The 19,125-nt window shown below is 34.4% G+C and overlaps 1 protein-coding gene across 1 annotated transcript; it reads left to right on the forward strand.

Annotated features, from left to right (window-relative positions):
• Positions 1-200: 200 nt before the first annotated feature.
• On the forward strand, positions 201-14,513 carry LOC120770496 (ack-related non-receptor tyrosine kinase). The gene is made up of 6 exons (XM_040098019.1): positions 201-949; positions 10,191-10,708; positions 10,772-11,442; positions 11,511-11,836; positions 11,896-13,813; positions 13,923-14,513. Exons 2-6 carry the CDS (start codon positions 10,211-10,213, stop codon positions 14,020-14,022), a joined length of 3,513 nt encoding a protein of 1,170 aa, XP_039953953.1. The 5' UTR covers positions 201-949; positions 10,191-10,210; the 3' UTR covers positions 14,023-14,513.
• Positions 14,514-19,125: the final 4,612 nt, after the last annotated feature.

Consider the following 19,125-nt stretch of genomic DNA (forward strand, 5'->3'; position numbering starts at 1 on the left):
AATTTTAACATTTTCGTTATTTGTGTACCAATGTCATACGTAAAGTTCTCTGATTTCCAGTTTTTATAATTTGTAATGCATATGAACGACATGGTTACCCTGGTTCTGTTGAATAATTGTGAGAACTTGGCAATCCTATATTTCCCATATGCCATGTTTTGTTGGCTTTGTGTATTCCTTCATTTATCTTTATTTCATTCGTGCTATTCAATTGGAGAATTTCATTTTATTTTTTCAATTAGTAAGATTGCTTGTTACACTTGTGATTTTAAGCATATTTTGTACTAACTCATACCAGTGTACAGAACCGAAACTTGTAGTTATTTAAAAATGTTGAATATTTGTATTTTGAACAAATATAAATGATCGTCAATTGAAATCGTGTACGCCTTCAATTAAATTCCAATCGGATATTTTTTAATCAGTAATAGTAATTAAATATAAAATTACACAAATAATATTGTCTCTAGAAAATGCCAAAGCAAATTCAGTGAAAAGAGAATCTGCTGAAATAAATATGTAACGAAAACGAAAAAATAGATATTTACTATTATTGTGGCTTGCATTCTATTTTTAAACATTAGTGATTATTATCGACTGGCCATAGTTATAAATAAATAGACTACAAAAAATACAAGCCAGTTGCTCTTGGCCCATCACATTACTGCAAGCCTGTACAGAGACACAGCTAATATAACAAACATGGGCTCACAATAGAGGCGTTATCAAATGCTTTTTATTGACTGATTTCGCAGCAACAACAAAGTTTGTCTTCGCGATACATGATTGCAAAATCCAGTTTTCCCCATTCTTCCACCAACTTAAAGACTTCCCTCTGTCGCAAAAACAGGCTTCAGAAAGCAGCTGTTGCCTTTGCTGCCAACATTCTCTTCATTGTTTACATCTGCATGGATACAAATCATATATGTAAACATCTATGTACAATCAGGTAAATCCAACGACATAATATGAAACAAAGTATTACTAATGCATTTACTAATTATTTTGAATTAAATTGTGTTTTCTAACTAATGCTAATGAAAGCATAAAAAGCATAAACAGCTCACACGGGTCGGCTTTAGTATACCATCCCACGATTTCAGGGTTAAAAGTGGTATGGTTGGATAGTGCTGATGCTCCAGATTAAGAATATGGCACAATTCCGATTTCTTTGGCGCCGCGATTTGAAGGTACCGTTGGAAAGAGGAAGTCCTCCTGATTAAAAAATATATAGGGTTATAGGTACCGCAAACTCTTAGTTTACGAGATATTCGAACTTAAAGTTCAAAAATTCCCAAAATTCGAGCATTTCAACAAGCTATTTTACTATAACTTAAACTATAAACTTTTAAATAAATCCACATTTTACACTTTTAACAGTTTTTTTACCGAAGAAATCTTTATTTTAAAAATTACATTTTACACTCGTAGTGAACATCATGTGTGTGCTAAAATTACGACGAAATGGAGCGCTGCCATGTGATAATAAGGAAATTCGCTGAAATGCCTTTTTTTCCCAAAAATTTCTCTATCCATTCATATGGATATGTTCTTTAATTAAATTTAATAAACAAATATGTAATATAATATACTAATATTATATAATAATATTATATAATAATATTTAACCATTTTATAATGAAAACTCAAACTTTGTTTGAATATTAGTGCAAGATAACCAAAAAATATAACCACTTTATAACGAAACTCAATATATTTTTTTTATTTTAACGCAGAAAGGAGTACTATGCGAAAGTACTTCAGTGACCCCGGGTATTCGCTCGACCAGGGTTATTTTTTTAAAGCGCGGCCGAAGGCCGCCAACGCAGAAAGGAGTATTACGCGAAAGTACTTCAGTCACCCCGATATGATATAAATTTTACAATATTATTATAGATTTTTACTTATTTATTTTTATTAAACATAAATCGCATATTATACATATACTTACATACATATGTATAGTATATATGTATACATATGTATATAAACAAAGAAAAATCGTTAAGAATCCTACAAATTTGGTGTTTGAGATGTGGCAACGCTCGTTTTCCTCAGAGTTTTTTTTTCGAGTAAAACTCCTTTTTTGATTATTACTCATGATATAGCAAGAAAAAGGATAATAGGGGTATTCTCTTGCTCTTGCAAGACCCGGTGCACGGTGCAAGAATTGCAGATTTACAACGGCACAACAACAAACACACGCAGAAAAATATTTGCAAGGGCTGTGAAATATGTCAGACCAAAACCTATGTATATTTGCGTGCAATGTCACGCAAAAATATAATTGCAACCCTGTTGTAGTTGCCATTTTACATAAAGACATATTACGTCGTTAAATTGTTGAGGAAGATAAGTTTTAAATGGATTTTATTATTTCTATTTAAATTTTAAAGATTTGTTACAGTTTTTTTTCTTAAAAATGTATGCAGAAGGTGCGCCAATTCACAATAGCCATGCTTAATAGTCATTCACAACAAATTGACCGAATTAGCCATTCATATATCACTAGATTCTGCAATGGGTGCTCTCGTGCTCTTGTATATTTCGGTATAGTATTTTTGCAATCTGCAATCTTGCAAGAGCAAGAGAATACCCCTTATAAGTTTGCGGCGGCAATAATTATATATATTCTTAATCTGGAGCATCAGCACTATCCAACCATACCACTTTTAACCCTGAAATCGTGGGATGGTATACTAAAGTTTCCCCCGTGTTTCTCCCATTTATAATGAATTTTATAGTTATATTTTAACTTTTATATCCACTAACACTTCACTAATTCCTTTCTAACCATGTATTTTATATTAAATAATGCAAAAATAACTTTTATTCAACATTTAACTTTTGTCCAATTATTTTTGTTCATACAATAACAAAAGGGTTGCTTTCTAACTAATAATCAGTGCTACCTTACGTTCATATTTTACAGAAGAACCAAAAGAAATAAAGAAAACAAATAATACCCCAATGACAGGAAATATATAACACATTAGTTTTCCGCATATAATTCCTTTCTGCAAAATAACCCTGGCCGATCCAACACAGGGATTTATGAAGATAATGAGAATTCTGAAAGGTTTTACATTACTCATCACACGATAATGAAATTAGTTATAACGTCATAATCTTCCTTTTTTTATTTTTATTCCATTACAACATATGGTAACACTAATTTTTTGCTTGTTTACAACCATTTTCTTATTTTATGAATAAATGGATTTTAACTAAAGTATGATATGGAGTTAAAGTTATTTTTGCACTATTTATTATAATATAAATTATTAGAAACGAATTAGTGAAGAATTAGTGGATATAAAAGTTAAAAATATAAGTGTAAAATGCATTATAAATTTTTTTTAAATTTTTTTATTTGGTTTGCCAAAGTTTACGTTTTTACTTATGTTTGATGATAAATCTCTGAGCATGTTGTTTTTGTAGGGGCAGAAAATATTCCTGAAGTAATTTAGAGGTATTGTTCCTAGTTCGGGTTGTTGTTGTAGCGGTTACCTAGCCCCCGTTAGAGTTATAAGGTTCAGATAAGTTGTCATCAAGGTCATTTAAGGGTAGGCCCAGAAAATGTGATGTTTCCCCAGGATCGAGCTTCCGGCTTTGTAAGTTGCCAGCGACGTTGCTTTGTATTTGGCGTGTTTTTTTTTTTATTTCTTGTCTATAATTTCCTCTTAACTTATAGTATATCTCTTAATCTTTTCAATTACATAGCAACTTTTCCTTAAACCGTTATGTTTAGGTATAAATTTAGGCTTACTTAATGTTTAAGAAAATTGTATAGACGAAAGGGGGTGGGTCAAACAGAACTATACTTAAATTTTAATAAAAATATGATTATTATTATATTTCTATGTAAATATATCCGATCAAAAAATTCCGTATTATTATGTTTAATTAAGTAGTTTGATCTTCTGTAATGAATCATTAGCTGTTATCTGTTGTTTCATCTGTTAAAAAATCAAATCGAGAAGAAAAATATTTATATGAGAATTTTAATGCAGAAAAATCATTGCTTGCGTTTCACCGCAGGAAATAAGAAAATTCGAAATCGCTTTGCCGGATTATATGCTTTTGTCATATCACTTTAATAATTCAGGGATATCAGTTGGGGACGTCAGAAATATATTACATATTATATTAAAAATATGTGAACTAATTTTAATAAAAACTTAAGTAAGAAATAAAATTATTATATAAATAATCAAAACATTGTAATCTTCACTGGTTTGCTTTAATAGTCAATACCTGTATTACTTGATTGCTCTGAGAATGGAATAATGCGCAAGTAATGTTCCACTATTTTATTTTTTTAACTCCCATTAAAAGTTCAACAACCGCTAAGAAACTAGTGCGCCGGTGCAGTAACATTATCCCCCGGTATCTGACACAGAATGGAAAATATACAAGGTGGGTTCCAAAGTAAACAAGACTTAAAAAAACAGAACAAATGGTTTTTTCAAAATAGTGTCCTCCTGCCTCAATACAGCTTTTTGCACTGTCCAAAAGCATGTCGAACGAGTGTTTTAGCTCGTTGGCCGGTATGGCCGCCAGTATGCCGGTACAAGCCTTTTGAATGGCCTCTACGTCTGCATAACGCTTTCCTTTCATGGCAAATGCATTTTTCCGAAAAGGAAGAAGTCGCACTATGGCATATCAGGTGAATACGGGGAGTGGTCATTGGTTAAAATGAGGTTTTTGGTCAAATAATCGTCCTTTGAATGTTGGATTCTGAGCAATTTTTGGTTGTCAGTCAATTTGTGCATGAATTTCAATGATGATTTCGGCTGATTTTTGATGAATTCACGCACAGTTTCGATGGAATTTCCGGTGATCACGAATTTTGATTGGGCCACATGTTGATCGTCATTTATGTCCTCCTTTGAAAACGTTGAAAACTACTCGTGCACTCTGCTACGGGATAGGCAATCATCGCCATAAACTTGCTTCATCAATTGAAACGTTTCGGTAAAAGTTTTACCAATTTTAAAATGTAATAACTTTACTTCCAATCGTTGAAATCTCACTGGACAATCGATGACAGTCGACATATAGATGGTGCCACCAGGGGGATCTAGATTCAAAAAGTCCTGTTTACTTTGGAACTCACCTTGTATGTATCTTTGATAGTGTGAAGCAAAAAATGCAGGTATATGGAGGAGATGCGGCAATTGTGTTTCAATTTAGTTTATTATGTTTTACCGGTGGTGAAATACTTTCCAAGCACGTATCAATATCGATTCGGTAGAGCATCATTCGATATGATACCCCAGTTTAAGATAAAAGTAGATTCTCATTGTACAAAAGTTAGCAATATATTGTAGTTTAATTATATTGATAAAACTGTCGTTCCTATTTTCAGTGCTTCATAGATTTGAAAATTACGATTTGCTACAAGAAATTCTCAATGGATCTCTATGTTTATTCCTACCACCAATTTTTATACTCATGCGACATATTGCTATAGGGTTTAATAATTTTGTTCACCTAAACCTAATCGAGATAGAATTGAGTTATACTACTGTGATCAAATTGAAAGGTGAGTTTCGTCCATTTTATCTCCTTTAAAGTAATCCCCTCCCGCTGCAATGCACTTATGCCAACGAATTTTCCAGTCATCATAGCACTTGGAAAAATCCACCGTCGTGATGGCCATCAGAGCCTTCTTCGATTCTGTTTTATATTCTCAATTCAGTGAAAACGGTGTTCTCGGAGGGGTCATGTGAATTTGCTGAATAGCCAGAAGTTACACGAAGGTATATCTGGCGAATGCGGTGATGGTTGCGGCACGATATTAGTTGAAAATGTGGCGAAATGATAACGAATAACTAATGCAGTATGAGATGGTGCATTATCGCACTTCTTTGTTTAATAAATTCAGACATAGTAAAAGTCGGAGAATTCATCTCTAATACTAATAGTATTTTGACGTGAAATTTAGCATAGATGTCACTAACAGTACTACTAACTTACAGAAATAAAAATTTACCGATTCAAAAAAACATGCGAAGTTTAAATTAAACCACGCGTTGCTGTAGCTATGGTATACACTAAATAATATTATAGTAATCTATTCAAGGAAGCGAAAAAATACTTACGAATAAATGCGAAAACGTTATTGGATACTTCTTGAGGTTTAATAAAATATTGAAAAAAATTGTCACTGATGTGATATGAGATCCGTGAGGTGTGCTGATTATGAATTTGAGTTCAAAATTTTTTCAATCCTGACTTTCAATGCAACTTGCAAATGAATAAATTTGCCAGCAATTTTATTAAGGTTTACAATACGGTCACCAATGTTATCTTTTATTTTATTTGGAAGAAGAAAATAAAAATGTTTAAAGATCACAGTAATCAACATGATGTCCGTGGGGAACCGTAAGTGCATTTACGTGCATGTTTGTATCGCCTGAATAATATCTGAATTCATAAGACCTATCACATTTTTTATCGATTATATTTTTCTAATTTTTGTTTTGACTTTTAACATAATTGAGATATTAACTTTCCTATCTATATTTACTAAAATCGGTTCAGTAGTTTAACAGATTATCCCGGACAAAACCCAACACTTAATTTTTATACGAAAAAGGAATCGCATTAAGGTCGAGCTTATGTGGATAAAAAAAATTGCAAGAGTCGTGTCCCAAACCACTAAAACAAAATCAACAAAATTTCCCCAAGACAAATCTTTTCAGTATTTCCTCCGCCAATGTGAAAATAGGTGGAATCAAACTTTTGGCTTTGCAGATTTGTTGTTATATCATAACAATATGAATTTTTCAAAAGATGATTCGAAACCAGAATAACCCTCGCGAAATTTTGTTCTGGATTTTGGTTTGCTATACTCGTACTTATCTGCAATTGACATATTGATATTGTACTGATTTCGACTCCCCTTCCCCAGAAGAGTTAAGAAACTCCGCAACAACAACATCATCCAGAAATGCTTATTTTAGATTAACTAAACCACTGATTTCTTGCGATATTTATACAATTACAAATAAACAAGAAATCGTTTGAATTTGACACACTCTATGGTATTTTAGGCTGGTAAAAAGATTTAGCTTCATTTACAACCTGTTTGCACAAAAGCAATTCCAAATTAAAAAGTAATGCGCCCGCAACCGTCATACCGGAAATAAATACATATTTATATCATAATTTCTGTATATACTATGTAAGTACTGCATTGATTCCATACATGTGTATACGAGTATAAATAAACATTTTATTATTTTAGTTTATCATCATTCCTTTATATTAATCTTTTTCTTTGTGATTGCATTCCAATGCATTTGTGTGAAAATTGGTTCATGTTAAGTGGAATTATTCATATGGAAGTAAGTTGTAATTTAAAATTCCATAAATGTTTGTACATCACAGCATTCAATCGGTTTTCACATATTAATTATTTTGAAATGAAATGTCTCCACTCAGTGTAAAGTTTGCTTAATTCTATTAAAATTCAAACTTTAGCCAGTAACTACTATTTCCCTCCAAGAATACACAAGAGTTAAATATAATCACAACTGCGAAAAATAAGCTAATTATGATGAATGACGCAAATGTACATATGAATGCGCACAGCATCATTTCATATTTATAAATAATAAGTATACAATATTTTCATTGAGAAATAACCACTTGTCACAATTTACTATACTTTCATAATAAATTAGTATTACTTAAATATTTATTTAGCTTTCAGATAACTTACTAAGTATTCATATCGAAACTGCTGATTAGTATAGCCACAAGAGCTCAATTGACTTGCAGTATGTTTTAATTTGTTGAATAAAATTTAACTTTCTCGTTCGTGATATCTGGACTCTTATCATTGACATGATACAAATATAAAAAATTTTGATCTCTCCGTAACTGTGTAAAACTTTTATCAAATATCGTTGTGGAATGCTACAATGTTGCAGTCCTTGACTGCAAAAAATTCATGCATCGCTACCTTAACTTGTCTCTTGCACGAACAGTCTATAATTATATTTTTATTAATAAGTTCATATACTTAAATACATAACATATTCTAGTAATCAGTCCAATAAACACTGAAAAGTTGTCGGGAAGAAATTCTGATTAGATAAAATAGTTTTCACTTGCAGGATTTGTTATCAAACTGGAGGCTCTTTCACTGTTTACGATATTAAATGGCAAAATATTTCCCTCAGGGGCAAGTGCGCCTAATTCCACTTTTTCTCAATTTATTTATATGCATAAGGCCACTACATCCCCCTGCCTTACCACATCAGACGCTCGAGCGATGATATAATTGAAATGGAACTGATGTAATCGCATTTTGTTGTGTTTCTTTATTCTGTCATTCCATTCGTATGTACAAAAAATAACAGGCATTGAATATTTATATGCTTGCTTGCCCAACACAAATAACTATTGAAACCATTATTACAATAAAGTGCTCACTGAAAGTTCAAGTTTAAATGATGTTTCTTTCACATTTCTATACTTATACACATGCACGTTTGTTTACATTATTTTTGGTATAGTGATAACCATTCGTTTCACATGTGTATGTTTGTAGCTTTTTTCAGTGGCACGCAAACGTCAGTAGCTTCATATATTTTAGTGACACTGTAATAATAAGCCTGGGTCCAAAATGGGTTAAATCGGTTCAATACTTTCCCTAGCCCTTTTATAACTGTTATGAAGATTTTCGAACTTCTGGTTGATTTTACGCACAATATGAAAGTTATCTGCTAATAACATCTCTCATATAACTAATATAAGCATTTTCAAACATCCGGTTGACTTGACTCTTTGTATATTGATGATCGTTTGTGTGGTCCCTTAATAAAACTCAGCATCTTTTTCTACTAATAATATGTAGTAATTCCAGAAATAGATAAAATCTGGTAAATATTACCAACTATCATAGTATACTACACATAATGAATTAATTATATTTTACACTAACAAAAAAATATATACAGTGGAACTTACCTAATTCGATTCAGCATGATCGACAAAAAAACGAGTTAGAGAGACTTATATTGCCAATTCAAGAGTTCGAGTTATGGAAGTTCAACTGTATTTATAAATTTGCTTCAAAATATATTCTCAAGTATACCTGACGAATGTCAAAAGTTGATCTCAGATCTTTCTTTGACCCCAATATAGTCAATATCGAGATTTCCGCTTTTGCAACTAACTTTAAACCATTTGGGTTGGTCAAAATTTCTAATATTTGATCTAAATTAAATAGACAAGTTAAAAATTATGTATTTAGGCGCTGAATATGAATGAAACTTGTCTAGACCTTGGTCGACACCTCATATCCCTAATATAATGAATTACTATTTATTTTATGAATAGCACGTTCAATATTGACTTCTAAAGCTTGAAGAGAATCTGGTTTACTGCTAAAGACCAATGGCTTCAAATAACACCACAAGAAATAGTATAATGGTATTAACTCAAAACTTCTTGGAGCTCATTCAATGGCACAATTTCTTGAATCGAATCTTTAAACTCTTCTCGCAATAATTCGGTTATTGCACGTTCTTTGTGGCAAGTAACCCCGTCTTGTTGGAATCGGATTTTGTCAAGATCAACTTCTTCCAATTCCAAGGCAACAACAGCAAATTTCCGAAGTTCACGGTGGTCCAATGGCTTCGTTTCTTGAGTGAGAACAATTTCATACGGACGCAAGCCCAAATCCTTTCTCAAAATCTGCCAGGTTATGTTTTGAGACAGTCCGAGATAGTCTTAGAATCGACAAATTGCAGTATTTTTTATTACTTCGAGCGGTTTTTTGTCTTATTGGTACTTGAACATTATGTAAAGAAAATGTATGCTCGAAATTTTCAACAATTCGACAAATAGCGAGCACAGGTGGACGATTATTACGATAATAAAATTGCGGAAATGCTCGAAAAGTTGCAATTGGAGCAACCAACACACCTAACACCCCTCTTCTTATGGTCTGAACCCATTTAAACAGTTCGTTTGAATTTTAAGATGTCCACAAAACAAAACCATGGATTAACACTGTTCAAGGCATTTATATTGGCGGTAATGACTGCTAAATTGTTCTGATGTAATATGTTAACTATCTTTCGCCACTTGAACCCAGATAAAAATATTTAGTAACTTTCTTTAATTTTAAGCTTTATTTTTATTAAAACTCTTATTCTTTTCATATTTAGATAGTTCTTTAAAAAAGAAGATGACTTCTGCGGTAAACAGTGACACATTTGCTGCAACTTCAAGTTCGATCTTCAGTTTCTCCAGTTCAATTGCAGAAACTGAGTGGTTGGAAGACCTGTTGCACGAGGTACAACTTGAGCAGTTCCTGGAACGTATACGCGATGATTTGCAAGTGACCCGATTGGCCCATTTTGATTATGTGCTACCGGAGGATCTCGAACGTTGTGGTTTGGGAAAACCTGCCGTACGTAGACTTATGGAGGCCGTGCGGAAGAAAAAAGCACATCAGTGGCGTAAAAATATTCTCTCAAAACTGATTGGCGGCGGAAAGCAACCGTCATCGAAAAAGTCACAACAAGCTGTTAATAAGGAACATCAAAATACTCAACTTACGTGTCTTATACACGAAAAAGATATTACACTTGGCATCAAATTAGGTGATGGCTCATTCGGGGTGGTGAGGCGTGGGGAATGGCACTCCGTCCCAAATGGAAAAGTAATGCCCGTTGCTGTGAAGGTTTGTTTTTGTTAAGAAAAGTACAAATCAATATTATACTACAATATTAATGTTTGATTGCAGGTGCTAAAATCGGATAATCTCACGCAACCGGGTATAATTGATGATTTCTTCCGTGAGGTGCAGGCAATGCATGCTTTGGACCATTCGAATTTGGTGCGTTTGTACGGTGTTGTTTTATCCCAGCCAATGATGATGATCACAGAATTAGCGGAGCGTGGTTCGCTGTTGGATACATTACGTAAACAGTGCAAACATACACCGTTAACTAACATTTGGAATTGGTCGGTACAAATTGTCACCGGTATGGCGTACTTAGAACACAAACGCTTTCTGCATCGAGATTTAGCATGTAGAAATGTGTTACTTGCTTCCGGCAATAAAATAAAGATCGGCGATTTCGGTCTCATGCGAGCACTTCCGCAAGAAGATGATTGCTATGTGATGTCTGAACACAAAAAGGTACCCTTTCCGTGGTGCGCACCAGAATCCTTACGTTTCCGGCAGTTTTCACATGCCTCAGATACTTGGATGTTTGGCGTAACGCTCTGGGAAATGTTCACATTCGGTGAAGATCCATGGGTTGGACTAAATGGATCTCAAATATTACGAAAAATTGATAGAGAGGGTGAACGTTTGCATCAGCCAGATGCTTGCCCTCCAGATGTGTATGAAATGATGTTACAATGTTGGGATAAATTACCTGCAGAACGTCCAACGTTCGCTGCGTTGAAGTAAATATCCTTGAACATTTACAATATTAATTTTCTTATATCAATATATAATCTATTTTTATTTTAAGGGAATTCTTAGTAGGAATGTCTCCGCCTTTATATAAAGCAGCACGCTCTTATCGTGAAGAGAATCGGCTGCAGATCGATGCTGGCGACACCTTGGCCATTATTGATGGTCGCGCTGACTTGAAGCTAATTAAAGGTCAAAACCAACGAACATTTGATATTGGAGTTTTCCCACGCAATATATTGGAAAAACAAAAGCACACAAGCAGCGATCTAATACAACCAATGCATGAAAGCATTCGTCAAAGCGGCGGACATTCCAGTTCACCCTTCGGATTTTGCTGGGGTGGAGCTGGAGCAATGAGTGCGAGTGCCGAAATCCAATCAGGTTAGTTACGTAAAATATGCAGTCGCCTAATTTTACTGAATTGAACACATTGATTATAGAGAGAAATCGCAAATGTGCCTCAATGCAACCACACTTGCAACAACCAGCGCATCATGCCAAAGAACGGAAATCTGTATCTAGTAAACAGTTTGCGTACAATAAATTGGTTAACGAGCGTACCGCAGAACTACAGCGAAATCAATCAGTGCAGTTCGCAAAAGGAAAGGGAGTTAATAACACCAAACAAGGCCCTCAACGCCCGCCTCCACCGCAACAAAAACAAATAGAGGGTATATTGATTGACATTTCACCAGAGTTTGGGCCTCCTACAACTTCCATAAACTGTGATGAAAGCGGGTCTGTAAATATTAGAAACTCCTTGTGTTTATTGGACGCACCAATAGATATCCCAACAGAGGGAGAGGTGTACGATGCAAACTCGTTTGCTTACAGTAGCGCCTCAGCACAACAAACATTTTTAACTGGAACTTCGCCGCTGGCACAACGACTTCAACCGCCGCCTTATCAAATGCCACCCACTTATTCGAACACAATTGAATTCACACAACAACAATCACAATCAATGCAACATCGTGACCCATTTGATACCAGTAGCGTGCATTTGAATTATGATCAAAATACAGGAAATAATGCAGTGTACACAAATGTAATAGGTCATTCGCCGTACAAGGTGCAACAGTCAATATTGCGCGCAAATTCAATACAGTCATTATATAACAGTCCTACAGCAAGAAAAAGCCTTTTCTCTGGAACATTAAATTCCTCCGGCAATAAAGAGAATGTTCCACATTCGCTTGGCACAGAAAACCAAAATAATGTGATCTCTGAAAGCGAAGATTCGCTCCAAACAAGGTTGTCTTCACTCACCTTGGAAAAGCCAACGGTTGAATATTCTACAGAGAGTAATGTTTTGCTGGACCAATCTTTTATTGCTGAACTAGAGAAGGATATGTACAGCAGTAAGGGTCAAAATGATTACGAACGCAATTCCATTCAAATGTATACGAGTAAGGAAAATGTGTACAAACAAAATTTGACGCCTTTAAAAAACTCAACCAGCATCTCGTGCACAACAAATGCATCAAGCAGCGGAGTTTCTCCTAAACTGCAAAATCTCGAAACATACAACCAAGTACAATACTCAAACGCAGCTATCACTGAAGCACGCAAAAGCCTTAATGATCAGCATAAACTAAATAACCTAGAGGCTGTTGGAACAAATACCACTACAAGTGGTGAGGAGAGAACCGAAGTGCTTACTGAAAACACCCAAGATGTTATTAATCGAATATGGTATGATCGTGTCAATGGCACTTCAACACCTGCAACTTATTACTCTCAACCTCCCGAAAATGCATACCAAAATCAGAGTAATTACGCAGATCGATATGGTAGCGCAATCAATGACAAGGAGTCAAACCATAGCTTCGTGGCGCTTTCAAATCGAGTTGTGCCGCAAGCAACACAGGGTAGTAAAATATATGGATCTGCGGCTTCTCTGTATGGCAGTGTCAGTGGGCGTGAATTATATGACGCTGTAGCTGCGACACCCTCAACGTATTATGGTCAAATACCTTTGAACGCCGTTGAGGCTGACAACAGTATTTTCAGTAGTGCATTAACTACAGCATCTGCAGCGCCCGCTGCGGTTTACGACGAAGTAACGCTCGACGACTATTTACGTCCACATCGACCAGCCCCGTTAGCTCCACCACTACTCTCGACCCAGCAAATACAACGTCGTCTGGAGAAGCTAAAGCAGCATCAGGAGAATGGGGGTGGAAATTTATATGCGCCTGTTCCATCCGAAGCCGCAAAGGAAAACGAAAAAATTCAGCAAATACTTAAGGATTTAGGTTCAGCTGCACAGGAAGTAGATGTGCGTAATGCATTAAGAGCAGCAAACGGTGATGCAAATGCTGCAATACGACACTACAAAATTGACCAACTCACCAGGTGTGTTAATTCAAATATCTATGACATCAATTAATATATTTTGTTCTATGTTCTTATATGTAAATATTTGTATTTATTTACATTTTTTCATATGCCTCTCTTGTTGCAGACTCGGCCTTGCCAATCGTCCCCAGTGTGAACAGGCGTTACAAAAAACCGGTTGGAGCTTAGAGCTTGCAGCTGCTGTGTTATTAGAAAGTACTTCTTAGAAGATTTACGAATACCGAAATTTCTTATCCATTATACCACAATTCATCATTCCAAATTACATCACATTTTTGCCTCACCAAAATTGCATGACTATTTTTTTTTTATAATACAGCTCATGTATTAAAAATAGAAATATTCAAAAGATAATCATCGAATATAGAAAACATTACATGTTTTGAATTCATTCGCCGTCCTATGTTTGGAACAAAAAACGATAATATTCAAAATACCTGATATTAAAACTTTCGAATCAGTAAATTTATTTAGAGCGTAAAGCATTTTATTCATGATTTGCAAACTATAAAATATAACAAGCACACGACGTATTAAAATATAGATATAAATGAATTAAATCAAAATTCCAATATACCGATGTCAACTAGATAAGACTTCAAAATATTATATATATTGAATCGCATGAAAGAATCAACACATGCATAGATATATTTTTATGTATACAAATAAAAGTATAGAACTTGTTAAATGCACAGAGCTGAGTTACTTGTAGTTATTACAAAGAAAAGGCTTTTCAAAATATTTAGAAAACTTGAAATATGTTTAAAAAAATCCTTAATTTTCTTAATGTTACACGGATCTGTTCTTTCACGAGAGAAATGTTTTCTTATGTTTTTAAAATAAGAAGATTCATACCATTCGGTGTTCACAATTTGATTTTAGAATAACGATTTAAAATAATGATAAATTCAATTAGTAAAACGATTTTTTTCTTAAGAAAATATTTGAACAGACATTACTTTATATCGTACCTATAATTTTTTTCGTGAGGTTTGCCAAGACACAGGCAACTGTCCTTCTGCATCTCTTACAGCATATTTCATTCATTTGAAAGAACAATACTTTTTTTCACTCAAATAAAAAGTGATTTGGCGGTGAGCTCTTCATTACATTCATGTGAAAAAAATCTCAGCCGAAAGTCATCGTATTTGGTGAAAGATTGTTATCAAACACAAGAAGAGCTTGCGAAATATTTGTGAGTCATTCCAACAGCCATTTCAAAACAGTGAACTCATTATTGGGGAACGCTACCGACAACAAATCATCAAATTGCTGAAAACACTCAGAATTAGACACGAGGCAACAAATTTCCATCTTGAAAACGCTTGGACTCATGTTGCATCATCAAAACAGAGAATAAAAGATTTGCTTGTTTCATGCGTCGAACCTGCGCAGTTCTTTTGGGATCGATAATTGCTATAAAGGGATTTCTTTAATTGGTCAAAATTCTGGCCTCGTTTACTTTTAAGACTGAAGTAGTATTTTGGCACTATACATTTATAGGCTCGGAAGATTGGGGGAATATTTCTACTACTGCTATCTAAAACTCCGGCGATCCGATATTCATATCGTCTGATATATCTTTTTTGCCTAGTAGTGGAGACACTTAGAGCCTCACTGACCACTTGAGCGTAAGTGATAATCAACATGGCTTCCAACAACACTAATAGCATTTTCTTCTCTCCACTAAAAAGTTTCCTCAATCAGCGATAGATTCAGAGGCAAAGGCATCAAATATGTTAGATACGCTGCTTGTAATGTTCCGAAATCGAAGACAAAAAGCTGAGGAACATTTACGATACGGCAGAAGTAAAGCTTGACGAAGAAAAACCAAGAGTCTGCGGCCGACAAACAAAACGCGAAAATTTCTGCGAGAGAACTTGCAAAGAATACTACAGGGTCCCAGGAATAATCCTCTGTTGGATACAATCGGTGAAGATTTTAAGACGCGCTTTTCTAGATAAGTATTGGATGGATTTCAACTGAGTTTGCTGCTTCCAGAAAAAGTATGTGCTTTGAAAACCAAAGAAAAGGAAAATCTTATTGACTGCTTGAATGATACTATGTAGATTCAAAGGACTTTTGGATAATGAGAACGTCATGCGACGTTTGAAGCTCAAAGGTGAACTTTATTACTGACAGTGCCATTGGGGCAGAAGCAAAAGTTAAAAAACAAGGTTGAAGATCTGCGATGTAGACCTATACCCCATAATTCATAGTTTCCTCCGCGAGCTCTGAACGCTATTTTTCGACACTTCGCCGCATGAAAAAAGATAGATTGGTCGGCCTAGTGTTGCTACTATAGAAGAAGTTCTCGAAATATTCTCAAAACTTGTTGTAGTAAGATTTAATATTAGAAGGTCGATATGAAATTTTTCCCCCATGATATTAAACTATAAAGACACTATATTTAATATAATAATATTCATGTTTCAAGTAAATGTTTATTTCACCCCAAAAAAAAACTATTTCTGGATCCGCCCCTGCTTAATATACGGCAACATTGTACCAATGTTCCATTACACCCTGTAAAAAGTACAATTTCTTAAATTAAAAATGAACAAAAAATGGCACCTATTTTAAATCAGATGATGCATTATTGTTTTCGTTCATAATTAGCGGCCCGTGCCGCAATAACTCAGCATTGAGCGGCATTAACGCACAAACAAAGCAAGAATGCTACTCCCCAAGCTATTTTGTGAGGATGTTTTCGTAAATTTCCCAGATAGCTTGCATCGAAAACCAGCTCTGTATAATCTTGTTAAAAATATAAGAATTTATAGGTAAACTACATATGTATGCATATACATTTTTGATTGTAGGGTCGTTTATGTACATTGTGTTACATGTCTTAAGCCAGTCTTGTCTCACCACCTTAATATGATCATTGCAATGCTTGAAGCATTACATATGCGCCTGTGTTGTTGCTATTTTTAACATGTAAATACATATGTATGTATGTACGTAAAGTTTTATTAACATTATTCCAAAAGTACAATGCCTCACAGATACTACCATACATATGAATGAGCGCATCTGTTGCAACATACGGACTGCAATTTTCTCAAAATACTTATGTACAAACATTTCAATCTACAACTATTTACTCAAATGCATTTGCATCTCATAGCAATGTCGCTAAGCTGATTTTACACGCAATTACGTCGATTCGACGTTACCATAATGATCTTTTTCTGTCGCGAGACGTTACTATTTTTATATAAATATAGGAATTCGTGTTATAAAAATACTAGTCGGCCTTTAAAGACGATTGGCCAACAAATATTGTTGATTAAGCTTCATAATTTGCATTAGGTAAAAGTTATACATATTGATAAATACACAATCGTTTGGAAGTTAGGAAATAACTTAACTCATATGAATTGAAATTGAAAAACCTTACCTATAAAATATTAAGTAAGGTATAAGAATGTAACCAAACATTTTATAATACCCGCTTCCACTCACCATATAAAGGTTATGTTGAAAACTACTAAAAGTGCGTAACCCCCTGGGCGATGGGAGCGCCGGTCACCTTTAGGTGATATCATATTAGTATCTTAGTGACTATTGGCATTGCAATGAAATCTTTGATTACGCCCAAACTTAGCTCTTCCTTACTTTTTTAATATAAAGTTTTGCAACAGCTGAATATATTTCCCCGGTTTAGTCCCTTTTAAATGTCGAGATGTTGATTTTAAGTCCTGTTTCTGCAGCTCTAACAGCTAGAAATGTACGATGTTTATAAGACTGTTATCTGTTATACCGCAAAATGCAAAGCTCCTGTTCACCACGTAAGATTATTGCCAAATCTAATACCGTTGCTTGTAATATGTATTTTCATGCCTTAAACGACAACTAGTGTCTGAGCGCAGATGTACTTCGAATTATTTGATTCATTTTAGCATTTTTTAAGGGGTCAGTAAGGTAATCTTTTTTCAACAAAACTTTTTTTTTTGCTTTTTCTATTCTCTTATACCCTTAGAATTAATGTAGAAACCCACTTTACCATTGGAAGGTTTCGAAAAAGGCTAAAAAATAATAATACTGCTCGACGCTCGGAGCGCTCGGAGTCCACACCTCAAACTTTAAACGCGTTTTCTCAAACACACACTTTTTTAAACTGGCGGACATGATCCGGTCGAACTACTCAACCGATTTGCCTAATTTTTTTGTAATGTTCATAAAACGCCTGTCTGTCGTCCCTACTAGATTCATAATTTTTAATAATTTATTGGCAATGTTATGACAAAATTTATGTTAAAAAACATGGGGAAAAACTAAAAAAAAAACGTCAATTACTTTTTTTATTTATCAACATTTGTTCATGATTCTAGTAGGGACGATAACCATTCACGTACTTTTTAAGAATAAATTGGGTTTTTGTGAGAAATGAGAAATCGTGAAAAAACGCATCTCATTCACCCAGCCATTTCTTTGACAGATGTCATCAAAAAATTCCGAAAAAATTTGTTTATACACTCCATGATATACCTCATAATATGTGAAAAATGTTCTATTGTAGAATAAAAATTTCTATGAAAAAAAATGTCAAAAAACAGGCCAGATTACCTTACTGACCCCTTAATTGAGGAGTTAGTGAAGATAACTCCGTAGCTAACTCCCATTTAATCCTCAAAATTTTAGAGAGTTAGCTGCATTTTCGTTGTTTAAAATGACCAATTTTAATCTATTGTGAATGAAAAACAAGCGAAACTTACAGCTGTTTTTCAAATTTTCAATAATAAAACAAAAGGTTTTACGTGTTGATATGTTTTTGTAATGAAAAGTGGTTTTGTAAAAATTGGTCGGCTAACAACCGTAATGTTTATCTTCTATCCATTTTCATTGAAAATAATATAAAAATGACAATCAGCTGTTTACGAGAGTTTCAAACTCGCATAGCTGCCGTCTGTCACCTACAAATTTGGATCTGATTACGTGCGCAATTAATCCGGATTAACGCTGCCGTCTGTAAAGGCTATAAGGCTAGTTCTCTAGTAACCAGTTACTACAGAGTATTATAGTTTTGGTCACCTAACGGTTGTACGTATTACCTAAAACTAAGCGAGATAGTGTCTGACCGTGCTAGCTTTAACCCTAGAACACACACCCAGAAAATACCACGTAAACACACACCCGGGATACGTTTGTACCCGGGACCTTATTTTGCGGTTTTTTTAATGCTTATTCAACCGATTTCTATGATTTTTTTTTTAAATATTCTACCTGGTTCAAAAGATATGTGCAAAAAGGTCGCGCAAGGTATGGGTACGTAGGTAGCAAATACACTGGTATAACTGGTT

Source organism: Bactrocera tryoni, chromosome 3, assembly GCF_016617805.1.
Source record: "Bactrocera tryoni isolate S06 chromosome 3, CSIRO_BtryS06_freeze2, whole genome shotgun sequence".
Classification (NCBI taxonomy): Eukaryota; Metazoa; Arthropoda; class Insecta; order Diptera; family Tephritidae; genus Bactrocera; species Bactrocera tryoni.

What these genes read in the sequence shown, in the direction of transcription:
- LOC120770496 (XM_040098019.1), top strand. Translation starts at nt 10,211, where the DNA reads ATGACTTCTGCGGTAAACAGTGACACATTTGCTGCAACTTCAAGTTCG. An exon ending in TAATGCCCGTTGCTGTGAAG is followed by an intron (nt 10,709 to 10,771) that starts GTTTGTTTTTGT and finishes GTTTGATTGCAG; the next exon opens with GTGCTAAAATCGGATAATCT. An exon ending in AAAATTGACCAACTCACCAG is followed by an intron (nt 13,814 to 13,922) that starts GTGTGTTAATTC and finishes CTCTTGTTGCAG; the next exon opens with ACTCGGCCTTGCCAATCGTC.